The following is a 24,220-nucleotide window of genomic DNA, read 5'->3' as shown; positions in this document are numbered from 1 at the left end:
GTCGATCTATGTTTTAAAATGGCCACCGGAAAAGGAAATGCAATGCATCATGGGCACTGTAGTATGACGGCCATCCTATAGTTCACGCTGGTCGCGATAACCAATCAGAGAACAGAACTTTGGATGCGTATTCCTCACCTCACCCACAGCGTGTGAAGCTGACGAACACGGTGCTTGCTGTTATTCCGGCATGGCGAACAGAACAGCTTCAACCCTTGGATATCAATGTGAGCAGAGTGTTTAAGTTGACGCTGAGAGCTGCGTGGGAGCACCGGGTGAGCGACGGCGGAGGATTAGTGTGTGCACTTGGAAGGAGCTGGCGTCGATGATTGTGAAAAGCTTTTGAAGCAGACGAACATGGTGTTTATTCCGGGACGGCTAACAAGACAGCTTCAACCCTTGGATATCAGTGTGAGCAGAGTTGACGCTGAGAGCTGCATGGGAGCACTGAGCGACGGCGGAGGATTAGCGTCTCCACTTGGAAGGAGCTGGATCGACACCGCTGGGTGGTGAGCTGCGCAGGTAGGTGCTGCATGGTTCGGCTCGCAATGTGGTCCGCAAAATACAAACATATCCGTAGGTAAAATGCAGCTCACGAGAGGGCACTCGAGGCTTGTGTGACTGTTCCTGTGACTTCTGACTACCATAGAAAAATAAAAATTTTAACGTTACTGATAACATAACAAGACAACGGAGAAGGCCCGAAAAAATGCCACCAAAAAGAAAATCATACTCTGCAGATTACAAGTTGCGACTGGTGAAATATGCATCCGAAAACGGTAGCCGTCACAATATTATCATCTGAACTTTTCATGTTAACATACCTGTATGTCCATGGGACTTATAGTCCAGTGGACCTTATTTATGGTTTATTTTTCTTTATAATGGATAAAGTGGCTGGTGCGACTTATACTCCGGTGCGACTTATTTATGGTTTATTTTCTTTATAATGGATAAAATGGCTGGTGCAACTTATACTCCGGTGCGATTTATAGTCCGGAAAATACGGTATTTTAATTTTTTTTTTTTTTTTTTTTGAAATTTATTTTATGTTGGGTCAGGTCAAGTTTTCCACCCCAGTCTTTTCATACAAGTTGCATTGTGCTTATAGTTAAAAAAAAAAAAAAAATCTAAGTTATTTAAAATAGATACTTTTCTTGCAGTTATGGCAGTAACAATTAAAAAACTGTGTAGCTTTATTTGGTAAAAATAAAAATAGGTCGAACAATGTACAAATATAAAACTCTCACTCAGCTCTACAGTGATTGATTTAACTTCATGCAGCCTAAAGGCTAATGTTAGCTGATAAAATTCAACAGAGCATCAACATCACGTATCATTTTCAATTACTCACCTCAGACAAATTTTTGTCCATTGCTCAAACTCATTAATCTTGTGGTTTTGACTCACAGAGTAAGAGTTGAGGTGCACTGACACGAGCATGCCTGTGACTCAAGCAATAGCACGAACAGTGTCGTGTCGATCCCACCCACTGTGTTCACAGCTGGATGCCGTTCTTTGTTCCACTGGCTGCCACATGCTCTGTGCTGGACGCTGTGTATATAAAATAATTCTTTCGAGGTGGATTAATCATTTTTTCTGCAAACTGGTCGGTGAAAACAGCTCTAATCACATCCTGAATCACAAAGGAGGCTGCAGCCAGAGCTGTTCGCATGCACGCCTAACTACCTACAGAACGCATTTTGAGCCGTCTAAAAATGTAATTATTTGTCATGTTTACATCGTCATGGCTTGATAAAACAGTTGCTTGTTCTTTCCTTTTGTGTGCAGCTGTTAAAGTATTTATTTTTATGTTTAGAAAAGATTTAACTTCTTGTTATGAGCTGTGCTCTGATGCGACCTGCTGATGTCACCACTCGCTCTGTTCACTTATTTACTCCACTTGACGAGCTGCACATAGTGTTGGAGATTAGATCGCGCCACATAGCACAGGTTGTGCTATTGCGTGAATCAAAGGCATGCTCATGTCAGTGCACCTTTAAACTCTCGTCTGAATGCTAATGGTTTTAGCATTTTCTAGCAGCTGGACACGTTACCCATTAACTCCACTTAATGTATCATTACTGGAAGAAATATGCAGCTCATAACTTTTAATGTCCACAACAAAGTAAACCATTAGGAGAACCATCACGCAGTCCCCAAAAAAATGACAAAATAAACTTCCAAAACAAAATAACCTTTGCTTCTTTGGAGATTATTGGTGGCTTGCAAACCAACACAGCGCATTACTGCCACCAAATGTTTGGGCGTGGAACTGAAAATAGGAACCAAACACCACTCCCCAGGACTGTTTGTTTTCAACAAATAGGTGGACAGTGATATGTAATACTTTTTTTTAATCTCTCCTGTATGGTCAGTTAAAGGAGAAAAGATTGTTGTTTCAATCGGTATTTCATTTGTGAACAGGTACATTGCTACTGCTGCTTTGCGCTAATAGGCTCAATCACTGCAATTTCCACCACGTGAGTGACAGTGGTTAGAAGTCATTTTCTCTTCAAGATGAGCAATTTTGTCAGGAAGCACCTTCAGAAAGTCACATTTTTATTTTTGGCATACTGTAGAGGACCACCCCAGTGTAACATCTGTCACTTAGTGTCAGTCACTACGTTTACATGCCGTTAATATTCGGGTTAAGGTCAATATTCCGGTTTCTGAATCATTAGGAATAACCCGTTTAAATGTTTAAGCAGACAGAGTTACTCCTGAATACATGGTCACTGGTATCATTTGGAATACCCCCGTCTAAACAGCGACGCACGTCTTCCACCGGTGCTTGATTTGGTCTGGCATTCGTGCAAATCCTGCTTTGTGTAAAACCCCTAACTACACACTTTATACACTTTTCTCAAACAGGCATTAACATTTTCTCACTTTCCTCTCCTCTGGAAACACTCCCTTTTTTCTTCTGGGCGAGAAGATTATAAACAGACACACACAGAACACAATGCGCGTGCTCTCCCTTCGCTCACTGCCTCCGGGGGTACGGATGTGGGACCCGCAAAGGAGGTGATGGTCTAGTGGTTAAGGTTTTGGGCTTGAGACCAGAAGATCATGGGTTCAAATCCCCGCATGACTGGAAAATCACTAAGGACCCTTGGGCAAGGCCTTTAATCCCCTATTGCTCCCGGTGTGTGGTGAGCGCCTTGTATGGCAGCACCCTCACATCGGGGTGAATGTGAGGCATAATTGTAAAGTGCTTTGAGCGTCTGATGCAGATGGAAAAGCGCTATATAAATGCAGTCCATTTACCATTTATTTGTACATGGCGTGTGTCACATCTGGAGACTCCATTTACAAATTAAAGTTAAAACCATTTGGAATTGGCCTGTACCTCATCTCTCTCTCCTCATGCTGGGCGATGAGGTTACTGTAGAAGTTCTCCAGGGTCACTTTGGCCATGGTGACCCGCTCCTTGGTGTGGTTACTCATGGAGGAGCAGGAGCTCTGGCCCGTCATTGCCATACTTGACCTGAAAACAGACAAGGCCAAGTCAGCTCAGAATATTACACACATCACCAAGACAAAAGCCTGTGTAGGTGCACACCACTGGGAGCACAGCCTTCATCAGCACGGTCGCACAACAGAACGACCACGAGACAACAAGAGTCTGCCTGAGCAGTAACAAGAAGAGGAAGAGGTTTCTTTTTTACAGTCAGGATGACAGTTATTCACAGCACACAAACTAATGCTGCTGTGAAAACGAGGAAGGAAAGCCACAAAATGTCTGTAGAGAGCAACATGGCCACTTATGAAGAAATGATGAAACCCAGACAGTGTCGACACTGTGTGAATTAAGCAGAGACTTAAAGTAAGGGTGGGGATGCACCAGAAGTAAAGTCTTTCAAAGAGTGAGGTGAAGATGGAGCTGTCAGAAACCACCCCTCTGTCTCACACAGTCCAGATGGGGTTCAGGAGTCCACCAAATGCCCTTCTGGCTAGGCCCCTGTATAGTCTCAGTCTCTGTGAGCCGGAGGAATATGGACATTATGAGAAGAGGAAAAAAAAAAAAAAACAGTTTGTGGGAAGTGCTACCTGTTTACTTGGAAAGAAAGGTATGTCACACACCATGCAGCAGGAACAGATTGATGCATATTTGAAGGAAAGGAGAGTGAAGTAGATTTTTTTAAACTTGCACCATGACAGCACTGACTGATGGAGTGATGAAGTCAGTACTGAGCTCATAAACGCAGCAATACTGCTGATGATCTGCATCAATTAAATAGACTTGTTGCATATTTAAGTTTCGTAGAGCATTAACATGCTTTTAAAATAGTGATGCACCGATCCACATTTTTTCACTTCGATCCAATCCTGATACCTGAATGTGGATATCTGCCGATACCAGAGCTCTGTTTGTATTAATATTATTCTCATTATTGTTGACTTTATATGAGGAAATTCTGTATCCCCAGTTACACTCAGTTATACTCACGACTCATGATGAAGTGATATAGAGGAGGATTTTCTTAAAAAGAAGACCTGAAAGTTCAGGCTATAGTCCTGGTGGAGTTCAGAGGCAATGCCCTGGCGGGGGTCGAGGGGACAGAGCCTCCTGAAGCTATAGGGTTTTAAGCCTCTAAAATGTTGCTGTAAAATTTTAACTAATTTTTTGTGGTTTTAGATGCACTGAAAGCAAGAATAACAGACAAAAAAAAAATGACATTTACATTGTAATGTTTGTAAAATCAAAGTTCTTTTTCTGCATGTTTCTGTTAAAGTCTAAGTTAATAAAATAACCAACATTCAAAAGGTCATAACACTGAAAAGGTTAGAAACACATCAATATTTGATGGACAAAGCAAATACGCTTGTCTTCAAAAATGATACACAGTACCTTTAATCCAGTGGAGGAGACAGAGTTTTTTTTAACATTTTTGAGTGGGATTACATTACTTTTTTTTATTTAAAGTTGTCTGTCTTGTTTTTTCAACAAGAGCTGTTGCTGGACTGATCTGATTGTCAAACCTCTTTTAAAGATGAAACCTGGATGAAAAAATTTCTGAATCAGTTTTTCCACATGTACTTGTTTCAATGAGACTGTGTGGTGAAGATGGTCGTTTATGATCATTTGTAAACAGTTTCTAAACAGTTCCAATGAAAACTACCTTTCATGCGAAAATGAGTGAAGCCGCCCCCCCTCCCAACACACACACACACAATCTCATTGTTGGCACTTTCTGGAAACACGAAGCCTTTGAACTGTAAAATAAACCATACATTTCTGAATGTATCATCAGCTATGCACACAGGAGCAGCTCTGGATTATTACTGAAGGATTTTGATGGAGCTGTTTTCCCTTTCAGCAGATAGAGATGCTGTGTTCAGCTGTGATCTGCTGCGCTCTGAGCTGCTGTTTCACACTGTTTCACAGCCTCACAGAACACTGAAGCCACTGACTGGTGATCTCTGCTGTTGCGGCTGATTTGATACGAAGAAAATGCAAAATACATTTCTTATTTCTTTAACTTGTTTGGAATTGTAAAATAAAGCAAAACTATGACTCTATAAGCTTGAAATACAATCAAATTGGTACATTTTCAGCAATATTTCAGTTCATTTTTCAGAAAATCCATGCTCAGCAGCACAGCCAATTTGAACCTGAGAGCTGGGCAGACATTTGCCACCCACCGTCGAAAGAAACCTACTCCTCAACTGCGGAAGAAAACTCTCTCAAAAAGAGTTATCAGTTCAGAAACTCCCCCCCCCCCCCCCCCCCCCCCCCCCCCAGCAAACAGAGCAGAGATCAAACAGCACTTGAAAGGAGAGGCTTCGGAGACATGGCTCCTCTCCTGCATCGGAAAACTCCACAGGTTGTTTCAGAAACTTCCGATATGTAAATTACTTTGGTATCAGAAGCTGATATCAATACTGGATCAGACTGGCCCCATCTTTATTTTAAAAGGTTCAATGCACCTGCGTGGTTAAGCAGAAGCAACTCTGACTCGCTTCTTGTACCGCTGGCACCACGCATATGAAACAAAGCGAGAGGCAGCAAGCACAGATTTGGGATTAATTCTTCTGATATGGTTAAATCAAGTGCCTTCCTAACGGTAGGCACTGTGTTGTCAATTTTATTAATATCAAATCAGTGGTCTCAATAGCTACCATCTAGCACTTTACAAAATGCGGCTAACTGTTTTGGTCAAATGTGGATATTTAGAGATGAACTGTAGAGACAAATATAATTAATTGATCAATCCTGTGTTGCTCAATTGATTATGTGAAAGGCCATTAAGATTGAAAACCGTTTAAAAATAATGCACAAAATCATTAATGTTTCAAACCCCATTATTCTGGTGTTGAGCAGTCTTGCCAGGTCTGCAGAAGTGGGCTAATTTTAGTACTGAAGATTATACTGCAATTAGTTTTCATTTTTTTTGTAGGAAAATTACTCATTTAGATTAATCAACTAGTCAATAAAGTCAATAGATTAATCAACAGATAAACAGATATTCCTGGCAGCCCTAATAACAACACTGGTGGATTCAGTATCAGATGAGATAATTATATGCAACAGTATAGAAAAGAAGCGTGTCATCTTCACCTCCTCCGTTGGGAATATAAATGAAAGCTGGACAAAGAAAACAAGAGTCATCAGGAGATGAAATAGTAGTTCTGATTAGACAGAACTTTATTAATCCCTTGGGAAGACTCCCTCAGGTAAACTGAGGTTCCAGCAGCATTGTATAGCAGCACACATAGTAAGAAGCACACAGAGTATCAAAAGTGAAAGTAAAAGCAATCTGCAAATACTAGTCCAGTATGAAGGAAATCAATTATAGGGCCTGAAAGAAGTTTCTGGAGGAAGTATTTTTGTCATAAGGTCAAGTGAGAGGAGGAAGTTATGACTTTTAAATACCTGAAAGACACTGGACTCAGAGAGGATTTAGTACTGCTATAACGGACTGAGGCAGAAGGTGGCAGCAATACAACAATAAGGATGCCGGCTGCTATTAAACACCATAGAAGAAGAAAGGGTGAGCTTGATTTTATCCACAGGGTCACACGATTTGTATCAAAATGAAGCCTTTTTTTTTTTAAGTCAGCAGTTTAAGATGATGAAGTAAACGGAATACAGAAACACATTTTGACAGAAATCCGGATACAAACGTAGGTCTTGCAAGACAGAGACGCCACGGAGGGCGCCATCTTGGAAGTACTAATGTTACAATGTCAAAATAAAGGTTTTGAAATTTAATCCCAAAATTTTCATAATAAAGGATGCACATCATTATGCCACATGCAAGCCATAACAGAAAGCTGAATTCGATCTGACAAACAGTCAGAGATATGCGAGCCACACACCCACACAAACATTTCTTGCTTTATAAATAGACAAATATAAATACACAAATATAAATACCAGAAATATAACTTGCTACTGGTTTACTGGCTACAAATTGTCTGTGTCGCGGAGGATGGATTTTCCAAAACATAACTAGAAATGTGTGCTTAAAAAAACATCAGTCACTTCAGCATCCTGAGGCTGTGAAACAGCAGCTCAGAGCACAAGAGTGGAGCTGAACAGAGTTTGTTCCTGTACACTGAATGTGAAAAAACTCCATCAGAATCCTTCAGTATTAATCCACAGTCCCTTGCATGAGCCGCGCTGACGATACATTTAGAAATGTATTTTACAGTTGAAAGACTTCATGTCCCCAGAAAGGTCCATGTTTGCTGTTAGCAGGAAAACAGCCAGAGAGGGAGAGGGAGAGAGCAAGAGGGAGGGAGAGGACTTTTTGCTCCAACACTTACTTTGACAATGTACACGTATGTTTCAATTGCAAATGAACTGAGAGAGAGAGAGAGACAGAGCCAGACAGACAGAAGGAGAGAGAGGACTTAATTTTTACTGTAACCCTTGCTTTGACAATGTATCTTCCTCTGTCACACCAACCACCTGCATGTCCTCCTTTTAAATAAATTGATATGGTTGATATGATTAATATGGTTCCCATATCAATAAAGTTCCACTGAAATTGAGAAGGAGAGAGAGACAGAGAGAAAGACAGACAGACAGAGAGAGAGGGGGGGGAGACATGGACAGAGAGAGACAGGCAGAGGACTTAATTTTTAATCTGTAACACTTGATTTGACAATGTAAACATATGTCTCCCATATCAATAAAGCTCCATTGAAATTGAAAATTGAGAAGGAGAGAGAATAGTGTGACAGCGGTGAGATGCGCAGTCAGAATGACAGACTCATTCAAGGTGGAGGTGGGATCACACCAAGGATCAGCTCTGAGTCCTTTCTTGTTTGCAGTGGTGAAGGACAGGTTGACGGATGAGATCAGACAGGAGTCCCCATGGACTATGATGTTTGCAGATGACATTGTGATCTGTAGTGAGAGTAGAGAGCAAGTTGAGTCTAGTCTGGAGAAGTGGAGATATGCTTTGGAGAGAAGGGGACTGAAAGTCAGTAGAAGCAAGACTGAGTACATGTGTGTGAATGAGAGGGAGGCCAGTGGAATAGTGTAGTTACAAGGAGTAGAAGTGGTGAAAGTAGATGAGTTTAAATATTTGGGGTCAACTGTCCAAAGTAATGGAGAGTTTGGTACAGAGGTGAAGAAGAGAGTGCAGGCAGGGTGGAGTGGGTGGAGAAAGGTGGCAGGAGTGATTTGTGACCGAAGAATATCAGCAAGAGTGAAGGGGAAAGTTTACAAGACAGTAGTGAGACCAACTATGTTGTACAGCTTAGAGACGGTGGCACTAACAAAAAGACAGGAGGCAGAGCTGAAGATGGCAGAGCTGAAGATGTTGAGATTCTCTTTGGGAGTGACGAGAATGGACAAGATTAGGAATGAACATATCAGAGGGACAGCTCAGTTGGGACGGTTTGGAGACTTTGAGATTGAGATGGTTTGCACATGTGCAGAGGAGGGACCCAGGGTATATAGGGAGAAGGATGCTAAGGATGGAGCCACCAGGCAGGAGGAGAAGAGGGAGGCCAAAGAGAAGGTTTATGATGTGCTGAGGGAGGACATGCAGGTGGTTGGTGTGACAGAGGAAGAGAGGAAGATACAGAGGACAAGGTGAGATGGAAACGATTGATCTGCTGTGGCGACCCCTAACGGGAACAGCCGAAAGACGAAGAAGGGGGGGAGAGAGAGAGAGAGAGAGAGAGAGGAGAGAGAGAGAGAGAGAGAGAGAGAGAGAGAGAGAGAGAGAGAGAGAGAGAGAGAGAGAGTGCTGTCTTTTCTCTTTAAGTATATAAAAGTAAGGCTATAAAACTCTATAAAAAAATAGAAGTATTTCATTCTTTCACCAAAACATCAAATCTAGTCTTTCATCTTAGATACACCTTCTGGCAAATTATAGCTGAACTTTCAGGTCTTCTTTTTAAGAAAATCCTCATATAAAATCAACACTAATGATAATAATATTAAAGGAAACGGAGCTCTAGCATCAGATTGGAAAAGTATGGGTAACGGATGTGAAAAATTGTGGATCGGTGCATTCCTAGTGTAGAGGGTGACTGGCATTGTCCATAATGTCCAGCAGTTTGTCCATTGTTCTCTTCTCTGCCATGTCACCAGAGAGTCCAGCTTCATGCCATCCATGAAGCCAGCCTACCTGATCGGTTTATCTACTCTGGACGTGTCTTTCTTGGATGTGCTGCACCCAGCACACCACGGTGTAAAAGAGGATGCCGGCAACTACGGACTGGTAGAACATCCACAGGAGTTTTCTGCAGATGGTAAATGACGCATTAAAACATCCAGACGGAACGGATTTACTGCAGTCAAGTAAACTTCTGTGCCTCTTTATCAGAGAGAGAAAAATAAATCGCGCAGAGCTCCGAGAGACCTGCCGGCTCTCCATCATCATGCTGTATGACACCTGCAAATTGGTCACAGCTTTGGCCACTCTGGCCGCCAGCCTGGTGTCCATGGCTGTGCTGCTCGTCGGCTCCCAGCAGCGGTGGCAGCTCAGATGGACAGAGACCCAGGTTAAGAACTGGAACCTGCCTATGCGCAAAGGATCCATGGGATTCCTCTTCATCGGCGAGACATGCCACTGGCTCCTGCAGGTGAGAGCGCTCCAGCAGGGAGAGGAGTGGGGCCGCTCTCTGGGAGCTGCTTTTATTACTCTTTTTTTTTTTTAAACACATTTTCCACTGTGTCTGTCTGACTTCATTCACTGTCTCGCTTTGCAGTGCAGTGCGCACTCGTGCTGCAGCTATTTGTGGGGCGATTGCGTCACTTGTGTTAAGATTAGTATTACACACCAATCAGCTGCTGACGGCGCAAAAACTCAAGTGGAAATTGTCGAATTATCCGTTTTCCTAAAAAAAATAAATAAAAACACTTAAATCATTTATGGCTCCCCGCTCAGTGATGCCACAGAGAAAATTAAGTTGCAGATCAGGAGTTTATCTCAGACGGGAGCTCAGCCAGGCAAGCAAGTTCATTATCCCCTGAAAATAATGTATTTTGACTTTTTCTCAATGTAAGGAATACATCTGCATGTCCAAGCAGCTTGTGAAAAACTGTGCCATAGAGATGTCCCACGTCCATGTTCACAGCAGCAGTAAACCAGCATCCAAGAGAACTGCTTTAGAGGAGAGCCCTCTGCATGGCTGCCAACCCTCCCCCGTAACCTGATGCGCACCTGCTAAACGACAGAGACCACAAGGGCTGTGATTTGTCACGTTTACATTTTCATTCATTCCTTCCCTGTCATATTTTAATAGTTTTTGCAGTGTGCTGCCCACCGATTACACGTGACTTTATAACACGGAGTCGGAAAAAGACCCTCAAATGACCCGCAATTAGTGGAGGGAAACTGCACGTACTGGTAACACTGGTTTGGAGGCTGATGATTGTATGACGAAGTGGAACTCGCTGAGGGACAAACCGATCCAGAAAAAGCCACTTTACCTGTGGAAAATTGCATAGACACGACAGAGAACTTTAAAAGGGTCAAGTGCACGTCGACATCATTGCACGGCCAGAGTTATGGAGTTGCAGAAGCATGAATCAGGCTTTAGGATTTTTAGGCACCACTCCACAGCAGACTTAGAAAAAAAAAGTGACTTAATGTTAATCAGTGAAATGACCTGGTGGAGTGGGTGGTTGCAAAAAAACCTGCACCCTCTTGGCCCTTTCTGGATGATATGTCAGTCATGGTACCAACAACATGAGACTAAACGTGCCCTGAAACTTGCACGACTTTGAGCCATGCACTTCATCATGACGATCCCACCCACTGTGTTCCCAGCTGGACGCCACATTTTGGTTCCACTGGATGCCCCGCATTGTGCACTAAACGCTGCGTATATAAAATAATTATTTCGTAGCATTTTCTCTCTGAGGTAGCTAGAGTACTGTTCCAGCTGCCACTTGTTTTCCTCGCTCTCTCTTGTGTGCTTAAAGAGGTGGAGAATGCATTTGGAACCATCTAAAAAGGTCATTATTTGTAATATTGTAATATCTTGGTAAAACAGTTGCATGTTCATTCCTTCTTGTGAGCAGTTGTAAAAGTACGTTTATGATAGATTTAACATCTCATTATAATCATTCCGATGAGCTGCACTGTGATGCGGTGCGCTGGCGCAACCACTTGCACTCAGTGTGTTGAATTGTTTGTGCAATGTTCACTGATTTTGAACATTTCAAAATTTTCTTTGCACACATGCACAAAGCCATGCACAATTTACAACGGTTTACAATAAGTTTGAGATGAGTTTACGCTCCTGCATGGCAGAGTGTGTGCAAGTGCATGAATCAAAGTCGTGCAAGTGTCAGAGCACCTTAACTCACTTATAGTAATGGCATCATGAGACTTAACAAAACTGACTAAACCAATTGAACTACAAAAACACAATAAATCAATAATACTAACAACACTGTTAATCTAGCATGAACCACAATAACTACATTTAAAACCCCAAAACCCTGAACTCCCATGGTGCATTGCAGCACAATGTCCATTGTTCACTGTTGTTAGCTAATGTAGCGGCTGCAATCTGCGTTGTGTTGTTATGACTCTGCCCATTTGCTCCTCTTGGGACGCAAAGTCATGATCCTCGGCATGGGAGTCGGACTCTCTAACCAGAAGGCTAAAACCCAGGGCTTTGGCCTTGTGACCAGAGAATCCTTTTGAGCTGTTGGGAGTGAGGTTTACTAACTACATATGCACAGCGACACCTGCTGGCCTCTGTTACACTAATACCACTAATTTCGTCAAAAATATTAGTCCTATCAACTTTCTGTTTTTGCAGCGTTCATCCTTGACCAAAAATACATAAGCATACCAAACGGCAAATGTCAGCTCTCCCCAGTTTCTCTGTGATCTAAGCCATACACATGCACACATACATGCAGTCTATAGACACTTGGCTATTATAATATAGAGAGACTCACACAGAGCTCTTTGGATCTGGATTATAGCAAAAGAACAGCTGACAGTGATATTCCGATGTTTATATAAAATGTTGGACATTAGGTGCAGTTGGTAGGTATCAGCTACAAGTGAGTCAAATAAAAAACTTAAACAACAAAAAAGACAAAAATAAATTACATCTCTTTTGTGACTGCATTATGGTCACTTAAGACGAAGCATGCAGAATAAAACCGCTGAAATGTAGCACCACACTGGCACGTGCATCTGGTTCTTCAAAGTACCTCTTTAGTGCCTCTGGTCTTAATAAAGAGCAGGAAAACTCCCTGTGAACAGGTTATTACTAATATTTCTAATTACACGGAATTAATATAACGAGGTAAGGCCCAGGCATCGACATTAACGCTTGTCTGATTGTCTGGGACAAGTGTAAAATGTGATCGGACAAGCAATATGCTTTAATCGTTGTCCGACCGGACAAGTGGCATTTTTTGTTGGGGGGGGGGGGGTTAAACGTTAAAATTCTTTATTTTCATCGCTCGGAACCAAAATACCTGGCCGCTGCCTTTTTGTTTTTTATTTACATCACGTCTTGTCTTGCACCTCGCGCGAAAGCGTCTTCTGTTTTTCCCGCCACTCTCCACGCAGCAGACAATCGGAAAACATAACAATGTGTACACGAGACCACTGTGTGTAGTGTGCGTTCATAGTAGAGGCTGACATTTTTTTGGGAATCCCACCGGATGGGAGTCAACTTTGCTATTTATCACGTGATTGGGACGATACGGGATTAAAAACTCATTTGAGCAGACAGAAACAGGAACCAAGGTTTTAGGCAGTGAGCCGTTTTTGAGCGGTCAATTTTCGAAAAAGACGCCAAAAAAATAGCGGGCGGCTTAGCTTAAAGCCGTCTAAAAATTAAGACTGGGTCCGATTGCTGCAGCCATCTGTGTGTGTGTGTGTGTGTGTGTGTGTGAGTGAGTCGGCTGGCTGGAGGGGACACGCAGAGTACAGAGTGAAAAACAACACAAACTAAACTGTGTCTCTGCCTTTATTTATCTCTGGACTGTTCTGACGGTACGTCCTGTTCACACCGTGTGCACGTGTTGGTGACAGTTATACTGAAATTATTAGATGAAATAAATTGGTCAAAATTCCTTAAAATGAGAATATATTAATGAGCAGAATAAAAATCACAAACACGCATGTTTAAAAAAAAAAACCCTTTTGTGTAGAAACTCTGCAGTGATGTTCAGAAGCAGAAATCACATAAAGCAGCTGAGGACTTATTTTACAAAGATATTTATTTTAGAGGAATTAATATGCAAGTCCCTTCGGCTGCTCCCTTGTTTGTACTCGGGGTCGCCACAGCAAATGCAAGGTGGATCTGCATGTTGAATTGGCACAGGTTTTACACTGGATGCCCTTCCTCATGCAACTCCACATTACATGAATCAATGTGGCAGGGATTTGAACCCAGAACCTTCTGCACTGAAACCAAGTGCACTAACCACTTGGCCACCACCCCTGCATTTTAGAGGAATTAATGTAGTTGTTTAATGTTCAAGCACAAAAATGTGAGTGAGGAGGAGAAAAATACAGGAAATGAACTCCAGTCTGAATAAAAATACAAGTTGCTGATTTTTATTTTTCCAAATTATTAGGCTGCAGTTCTGTTTCATTTATTTCAAAGTAAGTCACCGCTTATTATTTCCAAAAATCACGAGTCAAATCAGTCTGCATTGTTCTGTTTTTCCTTCACGTTTGTGTGTTTTTTCCTTCTTTAAAAGAGTTTGGTTTTTGTGTTTGTTCTACTAAAAAGTTTGAAAAAACAATAAAATGTTAACACTTTTCCTTATAGCAGTTCTTTAATTTCAGAAATGGAACAGAAACAACCACAAATAAAAAAAAGTACAGACTGCATATAAAATGAAGATAAAATAAAAATGTTGTTATATTCCCAGTTTCTCCACTCACACCCACAGAAGACAAACATTCTTCCAAAGTTGTGTCTTGGTGGCTTCCCTCACTTGTCTTCTTCCAGCATGGACATTTAGTTTTTGAGAACTGCCTACCTGACACAGATTTTCCATAAAGTACCACACTGTATTTCTGAATGACTGATGTAAATAAAGTCTAAGAAATATTCAGTGAGTTCATGTATTCATCGTCTGACATTTCCCAAGAAAACTGACTGTAAATATTATTAACTAATTCTTCCATTAAAAATAAACTGTCCTGTCCCAACCTTTTTTTCTTGGAAAATACTGCAGGCCTCAAATGTAGGAATGGATATATATTAACAAAAATAAATAAAAATAAAGCTGACCTCACAAAACATGAAATATGTTGGTTTCATACAGTCTGCAGTTACAGAAAGAGAAGACAAAGTAAATGTCAGGACACCTGAAGAAAGGAAGGTGCAAAAAGACACGGGAAGTCAAGACACCAGCTGCAATCTATCAGTAATTAGAAAGCAGTCCTGCCTCTTGTCAGTGAAAATTAAAATCAGCTGTTTCCGTCACCCTGAACCATCTCACTGGCCTAGGAATGCCTCGGGATCCCCCAGTCAGAGGTGGTCAATGTGACCTGGGAAAGTGGAGTCTGGGTTCCCCTGCTAGAGCTGTTGCCCCTGTGACCAGATCTCTGATAAGCGGATGAAGATGAGTGAGTGAGAGTGAGGGTTCAGTCGCAACTGATGCCCTATAAAAAGGTGTCTCATTACCAAGGTGTCACACAATAAACATCTCATGATGGGAAAAAGCAGAGTTCTCTCAAGATCTTCACAATCTTATTAATGCAAAACGGTTACAGAAGGATTTCTAAACTTCTGAATGTTCCAGTGACACTGTTGGGGCCTTAACCTGGAAGCGGAAAGAACATCACTTCACCACAACCAGCCACAACCAGGTGCTCTTTGCAAGATTTCTGACAGTGGACAGAAAATAATTATCAGAAGAGTTGTCCAAGATTCAAGGACCGCTTCAAAAAGACCTGGAATTAGCAGGTACAATTGTTTCAAAGAAAACAATAAGCAATGCATGCCTCCGCCACCATGGCCTGTATATACACTCACCATACAAGACTCCACTGCTGCATAAAAGCATGTTGAAGCTCATTTAAAGTTTACTGTGAAACACTTAGACAAGCCTGTGAAATACTGGGAGAATCAGATGAGACCAAGACTGAACTCTTTGGGTGCCATAATACACACTAGGGCTGCCACAAATGACTATTTTGATAGTCGACTAGTCAATGATTATTTTTGCGATTAGTCGACTAGTCGGATCATACATGATTTCCTAAATTAAGGCCTACAGCATTTTCCGAGAAACATCAGGGGATGAAAACATGAACATTTCCAAATCAGTGACTATTTCTTATTTCTTCAATTACTTCAATCATTCAGAAATACAAACAGTGTGGTACTTTATAGTAAATCTGTCAGGTAGGCAGTTCTCAAAAACTAAATGTCCATGCTGGAAGGAGACAAGTGAGGGAAGCCACCAAGACACAACTCTGGAAGAATGTTTGGCTTCTTTGAGTGGAGAAACTGGGAATAGTGCAACATTTTTATTTTTATCTTCATTTTACATATAAGCCCAACTTTTTCTGATTTGTGGTTCTTTCTGTTGCATTTCTGAAATTACAGAATGGCTATAAAGAAAAGTGTGAGCATTTTATTGTGTTTTAAAACTTTGTGGAGCAAATGCAAACACCAAACTCTTATAAAGAAGGAAAAAATACACAGACGTGCAGGAAAACTTTGATATAAAGTGAGCAGAACAATGCAGGCTGATTTGGCTCCCCATATTTTTTGTATAAATAAATCAGAATAAAATAAGAGGTAACTCACTTTGAAAAATAACAAAAATCAGCAGCTTGTATTTTTATTCTGACTCCAGTTCATTTTAGTGTGATGAAGTCATTTTTAAAAGTGATTTTTCTTTCTCCTCATCAGTCATGTTTTGTGCTTAAACACTACATTAAGCTTAAGACTGAACAAATAAATACCTTTGGAAAATAACAGCTGTTAAAGTTCAGAGTTCTCACCTGCTTTTTGTGATCTGTGCCTCTGAACATCACTGCACAAGCTTCTCCGTGTATGCATAATTTTTGCTCAGTTCATTTATATATTCTCATTTTTAAGGATGTTTTAAGGATATGTGATCATTTATTTCATCTCATGATCTCATAAATTCAGTATACGACGCACACATGGTGTGAACAGGTCGGTGCCATCAGAACTGCGCGGGTAGAGAAAGTGGAAAGAGAAGTAAAGGCAGCTCCACGGTTTGGTTTTGTTGTGTGTGTTTTTTGTTTTAACATGTTCTCTCAGGTTAAAATCCTCTCTCTCTGCTCCGCGCTCGCTGTCTTAATTGCACTGATGGTTTTCAGCAGAACCTAACGTCTTGTGCCTCCGTTCAGGAATCTTCCTCCCTCACAGTCTGCAGCCAGTTGACTCCGCGTGTGCGCACACGCACACACACACACACACACACACACACACACACACACACACACACACACACACACACACACACACACAGCTCCATTGGTAAACTGCACATTTTAGGCGGCTTTGAACAAGTCGGCCACTGTTTTAATCTGTCGTCTTTCCCAAAATTTGAACGTCCAAATGGCGGCAGGACGGCTCGCTGCCTAAAACTATGAACTGAGAGAAAAACAAAGACTTAATTAAAATAAACGACTCGTCGACTAACAAATTAGTTGTCGACGGTTCCAATAGTCGACGTAGTCGTGACTAGTCGAGGCAGCCCTAATACACACCATGTTTGGAGGTCAAATGGCCCCAAAAACAACATACCAACAGTGAAGTGTGGAGGTGGGAAGATCATGGTGTGGGGCTGTTTTTCAGAATCCAGCACTGGCAAACTTCATGGTGGACATTTCAGGAAGACAGTGATCCCAAACACAGCCAAGAAAACGCTCAACTGGTTTCAAAGAATAAAAATAAAGCTGTGTGAATGGTCCAGCCAATCACCTGACTTGAATACAACATAAACTCTATGGAAAGAACTAAAGATCAGAGTTCATAGAAGAAGTCCACAGAACCTTCAAGTCTGAAGACTGTTTGTGTGGAAGAATGGGCCAAAATCACATCTGAGCAATGCATATGGCTAGTTCTCCATACACAGGGTTAGAGAAATACTTTTTGAGCCGACTGGTCATGACCAGCAGCACCACTTTTGTTACTGGTCCTCCTGGTTCAAGGCAGTGGTCCCAGGTATTTGGAAGCTCAGAGCCTCTGACGGTGAGCTGACAAGCCTCAGCCTAGCATTAATCATCACATCATGTGCATGTATTCAATCAATTAGGGCTGCAGCTATCGATTTTTTAGTAATCGAGTATTCTATCAATTATTCTGGCAATTAATTAAGTAATCTGATAAAAAGTACTGCGTTTTTAAACATCAATAGTCAAGGGCTGTCTCTAAGCAATGGCACATTGTTGCTGCGCCACCACACAGATTGTCAAATTTAGTGTATCCCTTTCTGTTTTCCTGTGTAATTATTTATTTTTTCATGTCTTTACAAGTTTTGGATCTTTCCCAGTGTCAGGAGCTCAGCCATCCCCTGACACTGGGCTGTAAGCGCAGGCGGTCGGTGTAATCCTCAGTCAGTGAGGCTGCACCTGAACGTGAGCACAGCCTGTGAAAAACTGGGCTCTGGGATGAGTGCGACGATTTACCCAAACTGACTCCAAATGACTAAATGAAGTACTATTATGTATTTTCAGAAATGCGCTCCGTTCTCAAAACAGTACATGAAGTACATAAACAGTACATGAACAAGGGATGTTTAAGTATGTTTGTGAGTACTGGCAATTTTTTTTTTTTGGGGGGGGGGGGACACTGACATACAAGGGACTCTGAACTTGAAGATCTGATGTTACGAGCCCTGACGAGCCAGCAGTGCGTCCACGTCGCCAAAGGTGAGTACAGTTTGCTTTTCATGTACCGTTTTGAGAACGGAGCACATTTCTGAAAACAAATAAAAGAACTTCATTTAGTCATATTTGGAGTCAGTTTTGCTTTAAATGCACAGTCTATTTCAGATAATAAGTGTGGACCCTCTTTCTCTTAAAAGGCTTTAATTTACTCTTTTGTGTTGCCTTGGAAAGCTGTAGCTTTTGATGCTAGAGATTAGCTCTTACACAGCTTATGCGCATGCTCTAGTCTTCTTCTGTTTTTTTTCTGGGGATGTTGCAGCACCACACACAGGCCTGGCCTATGTACTACAACGTTAAACAGAGCTTCAAGGCACAGAATTTACCGCTAACATTTTTTTGTAATCAAATTATTCAAGTTACTGGACTAATCGTTTCAGCCCTACAATCAACATTGTATTTGTAAATCTATAGCATGATAGAACATTTTCATTTTGTGTTTAATGTATGTAAAGTAATACATAAAGTAAAGTAACCATTTGTTTACACAATCCTCTGCTTTCATGTGAATGTACTGTGCAGCTTATAGTTCACTTTTCCGTAATTCTGGTCTTATGCAGCCCAAGCAGCTGTGTAAGCTCTATAATATCTCAGATTTTTTGGGGGCAACAATTATATGTATTGCTTCTCAGACTAGTATGATCAAAATTCTATGATTGTTGAAGAAAATCCCATTAATATTTCACATCACATTCAGATTTTGTAACAAAATACAACAGTTGATCTATGTTAACTTTTTATTTGTGCCATATATGGGCATGCAGTGTTGCTATGGTAACTCTCGCTGAATCTGTTCGGACCAGCTCTGCTCTGCTACTCTCTGTGTGTTGCTCCTGGCATTCTATTTAAAGCCCCTTTTACATTGGCATATTCGTAGAGCTGCTCATTGCAGCGTATCGTCTACGCTGAGTTGAGCAGCTCTACGTCGAGTTTTTGCTCCCTGCGCAGCAGTATGTTGAGGGCTACACGCGTAGGATGGAAGAAATGAAGCATGTTTAATTTTCTTCAGTGTAGAGCACTGGACACAGTTTGAAGCAGGTCTGCGCAGCACAGCGTTACTGCATGTAAGTCTGTGCAACACTGTGCTCCTGTACACAACCAAAAACTGAGTGCGTCAGCTGGAGAACATGATCACACAGCCCACAGCACCTGTGTGTTCAGAAAAGGGAATCGAACCTCAACTCAGAAATCCAGAAACACAACAGAAACAGCAGGTCGGTCGCTCACTCTCTCTCTCGCGTGTGTGCGCTCTCCCTCACTCTCACACTCTTTCTGATCGAACCTGTGCACTCGCTGCATGTCAGTGCGCTCATCAAATGCCTGATCGATCAGTCTGATCAAAGCTGAAAAGAGCTGTGACTCTAAAATAAACGTGCACTCGCTGCATGTTGGTGCGATCATCAGACGACCTGATCAATCAGCCTGATCAAATCAGCGGACCTGATCGGAGCAACCGGAGGTTTAAAAGTTTAACGAGTCACAGCGTTTCATTCAGGGCAGCTTTTACCACAGCCAGACTCAGCAGCATCTGGACACAATGAAAGTGATCCACCAAGACAAAAAAAAAAAAAAAATAATATATATATATATATATATATATATATATATATATATATATATAAAACATTTTTTTAATATATATATAAAATGTTAAATGACTGTGTTTTTGAGCCGCACCACACCTGCAGTAGAGAACAGAGCGCACTTCCACAGAGGCAGAAAATAGCACTGAACTGGTTTAATAGCGGCCTGGTACACGCGACTGTGTGCACACATTAAAAAGCAAACACACGCAGCTGCAACTATGAACGAACACTGAAAAACGCTGAGTATGCGCGCATTTCGGGCATGTTTAAATAAAACACAACGCCGCAATGAGCAGCTCTATGAATACGCCAATGTGAAAGGGGCTTAAGCTAAAAGTAGCGTGTGGACACCACATAATTTTACACGATTCTCCCTTGTTGACTGAGCTTCATTCATGAAGTCAGTGGTGTGAATGAGTGGCACAGCATGGGTCATTGTAATCTGCGAACAGCGGCTCATTTATTTAAGGTGCAAGATTGAAAAAAAAAAATCATTGGTCTTGTCGAACACTTTTAACACTTGTAGGCGCAGACATTTTCATTTCTGCTGCTTGCTCCCTCCTCTTTGCAAAACATGTTAATTCCTCTCAATATGCTAACATATTGAGAAGTCTTCATGGTAACACTCAGCCCTGTAGCCACACCCACAGAGGTTGCTACATGTAATGACAAAAGCCAAACTGCCTGTTTGAATGATGTCTCATCATCCCAACATACTGTGTGTGCCAGTATGGGTCATCTCTGTGGAAGAAAATCTGTGCCATCAAAGTTTGAATTTGAATTTTAAAGGTTGAATTTGTTTTAGCATCAAAATCAGAGTTTGAAGTTGAATTTCTAAGGTTGAATTTGTTTAGCATCAAAATATTCAGCCTCAAAAACTTCAAAAAAAAAAAAAAAAAAAATCAGCCTCACTAGACTGATAAGCTTTTTAAAACTAGATATTGGTCTAGCTGGGGAAAATATCAACTAGTTATAACTAGATATAGGTCAAAAGCTACTGGTCCATGTCCTCAGACCAACGGATTTCTCTTCCCGTGAATACAGGAGATGTCTTGAAGCTATCATTACCAACAAAGGCTTTTGTATGAAGTATTAAATAAATTTTAGTAAGCATGTCCAATATTTTTTCCCTGTGTCATTAAATTTTATTACACGAGTTAATTTCTGTACTTATTTGCTTTGGTTTCTTTGCATCTATGGATTACTTGGGTTGTTACTCACATCTGGTGAAATTTTTTTCAGTAGCACCTTTAGCAATACATTTACTGAGAAAAATTGTGATGTGTTGAATAGTTATTTCACCTGCTGTATGAAAATCTGCACTTCTGACAGACTACAGAATGTATATGTGGTTGAGCAGCAGCAGCAGCACGTGTGACGTCAGTGCCAATGGTTTCAAGACACACAACCGATAACCTGAGAAACGTAAAGAAAAACCAAATACAGCAAAAGCAGAGGTTCTCATATTCATACAGAAAAATGCATGTCTGCTATTTAAAAGAAACAAAAAGCTATAAACCAGCCCACCGGCCAGCTGATGGTGTTTGTCAGCCTGATTAACCTGGCTCAAATTAATAGGCAGTGACTATGAGTTGAAATCAAATATGAATTGCCCAAAATTACATCATTGGCAGACATTTTTGGAAACTGCCTTCCCTTGAAAACCCATCCAATATATCAAGTGGCTGATAATATTGCCAATATGAACCTTTAATGAACACATTGGATATTTTACCTAATATGGAAACTTTAATTTTACAGAAAAAAAAAAACAATGCACACACTTTGGCTGTAAAAATGGTGTCATAACAGTTTGTTGAGCAGATGGTGATCTTATTTGTGTTTACAATGCTGTCAAGCATGGCTGGGACCCCCAGCACCACTTGGTCACTTTAGCTACAAGAGACAGAGACAGCAGCTGCATTCATCTGCAGTTAGAGTGGACATTTTACAGTGAAAAGAAGCAAGTAGTCACTATGCTGCAAGTTCAGTGGGGCTGAAGTACACAAGAAGTCCATCTTATGTAAATACTGACGGGTCAGTCACAATCAAGGTGTCTTAATGTGTGTCACCTTAAGACAAAAATCAAAGTAAGTATTTTTCTTTTAATTGAGACCCATTATGAAGACCAATGTCTAGTGCAATATAATCCAAAATTTTATTCATGTGTCTGTAGCCAATTTCTTTTGGTGACAATATTAAGACGAAGAGGCAAAGTCACATTTTGGCCGTCACGGACTCTACAATAGAAAGGATATCCTTAATACAAGAGTCATTTATTTTACCATTTACTTTAAAACATTGGTATATGTTTTGGTTATAAGGCTTAACAAACTGTATTCTTCAATATAGATAGAGCACTTCATCATGGATACTCATAGAATCATCCATTACTACTTTAAAAATATATGTCATGGACTCTACACACGTAGAGTCCGTGACACGGTGCTACCTATAGCCTTCATCATAACAGGTATAGGACCTAATTATTTATTCCATTCAACTTATATCCTCTAATTATCCTAACATAGGACAATAAAACTACCTAAGCTACATTCACTATGCTATTATTTTTAAATCTAGGTATGTCACGGACTCTACAGGATTTTCTGAACATCTGAGACCATGCAGTGCGATCATCGCCAAAAACAAAATATTGCTCTGGCCGCATTAAATCTTTTTGTTTATTTTTTTAGACACCCTTGAGACTTCAAATAACATTATTTAAAGACTAAAGGATGACTTTTTATTGTTTTCATTCAGCATTTCCATTCAATATTGTCTTGAACAGTGTAACGCATTTCTGTGAAACTATGTAGCCGTCTCTCGGATCACCCGAAATTGATGAAATTTTCTGAAAATAGAAAACAGATATTTGTTTATATCATACAAAAACATTTACTTAAAAGACTACCTCACCTTTATTGTTATACAATAAAACATGCTGCATTAATTTTAAAGTGACACAGAATAATGCCTAATTTTCATTTAAAAATGCACCACGTTTCTGGTCATAACTTGTTAAATATTAGGATTAATCAAACCATTTTTTCGGCAACATGAAGTTTTTTTTTTCATATGCAGATGCTGAAAGCAAAAGAACATCTTCATGACATATGATTTAGTGTTTCTGATATGATAACATCTGTATTTTGTATCTATAGCCTTGATTGCGACCGACCTGTGAGTGTGACTGCGACTGTCTATCCAAGTGAAGGCAGTGTGACATATGTTGGTTATATTCATAGTAAATTGTTTGTATTTAAACTGTAAAACATCAATCCTCAATTACATTTCTTTGTCATAAGTGCCTGATAATAAAATGTTGGGAATAATTGGAATTTTTGTGTCTATATCAGCAGATACATCAATATCATAAATTTTTAACTGCCTAATATCGGTATCGTCATCTAAACATCCACACTGCTCGGGCTCGATTTACGTTGTGACAAAGCTTTCATATAAAAAACGATGATCCTGCTTCACTTTTCTTTTCCTGGTTGTTTGGCTCCCATCGCCACACCTACAAGCCACGCCCACAAAACACCTGGCCACCTCTCAGCTAATCTGTTCAACAGCTACAAACGCCCCAAATCACACAATCTATCAACTACCGAACAAAGAGCACATTTTAAGTACTTTTACAGGCGCTTCGTTTACGTGTTTTATTTAACCTGCCAGAATTCATTAGCTGCTACGTAACTCATTGTTAAAGTTACCAGTTGCATCAAAACAACCTTAATAAAAAAATGCCAGCCACTAACCTTCGACTTGAGTGACTTTAACGTCAGTAAATGCCACTTTGACGGGAGAGGTGGTTTGTTTTTGGAGCTTTTTAGGAGCTGATCCTTACCCGGAACCACTGCTGTTGTGCAACCGAACTTGAGTAAAGTTCCGTGAAACAAACAGCTAAAGTTGGCCGATAAATACCAACTCCAGCTGATCATCTGCGTTATTAGGTTGCTGTGAAGACTCAAAAACTCGAGATCTCACACAGTTAGCCGAATAAATCAGATAAAGTGATGGTTCTGAGAGTAATTTCTTTGTTGTCTTTACCTCGATTAGAGTGTAGCAACCGAGCTTCTTCTTCTTTTGCTTGAATGAATGTTGGAGTCGAGACACCGAACCTTGTGTCGAGTGCAAGTTTCGCTGGAATGACGTGACCGAAACGTGCTGTGCCGTTTTTTTTTAACATTTTAGAAATTTGACTGTCGTATCATCCGTCGTACGTTTTAGTTGGCAAATTTATATATATATATATATATATATATATATATATATATATATATATATATATAT

General features: G+C 40.7%; 1 protein-coding gene across 4 annotated transcripts in view; it reads right to left on the bottom strand.

The window, feature by feature from the left end:
* Positions 1-24,019, bottom strand: part of LOC117511773 (serine/threonine-protein kinase 38) — a 79,743-nt gene extending 55,724 nt beyond the window's left edge. For 2 of the 4 annotated variants that reach the window (XM_034171668.1, XM_034171671.1), the window contains exons 1-2: positions 23,978-24,019; positions 3,353-3,490 (exon numbers count right to left, since the gene is read on the bottom strand). In XM_034171668.1, the coding sequence (XP_034027559.1) occupies positions 3,353-3,483 (131 nt within the window). In that variant the 5' untranslated portion in view covers positions 3,484-3,490; positions 23,978-24,019. Of the gene's footprint in view, positions 1-3,352; positions 3,491-23,685; positions 23,707-23,774; positions 23,906-23,977 lie in introns of those variants that run through there. The other 2 variants (XM_034171669.1, XM_034171670.1) reach the window with 2 other exon arrangements.
* Positions 24,020-24,220: the final 201 nt, after the last annotated feature.

The sequence above is a fragment of the Thalassophryne amazonica genome, chromosome 6, assembly GCF_902500255.1.
Source record: "Thalassophryne amazonica chromosome 6, fThaAma1.1, whole genome shotgun sequence".
Taxonomy (NCBI): Eukaryota; Metazoa; Chordata; class Actinopteri; order Batrachoidiformes; family Batrachoididae; genus Thalassophryne; species Thalassophryne amazonica.
Note: the sequence above shows the minus strand (reverse complement) of the source record. Positions and strands in the feature narration are given on the sequence as shown.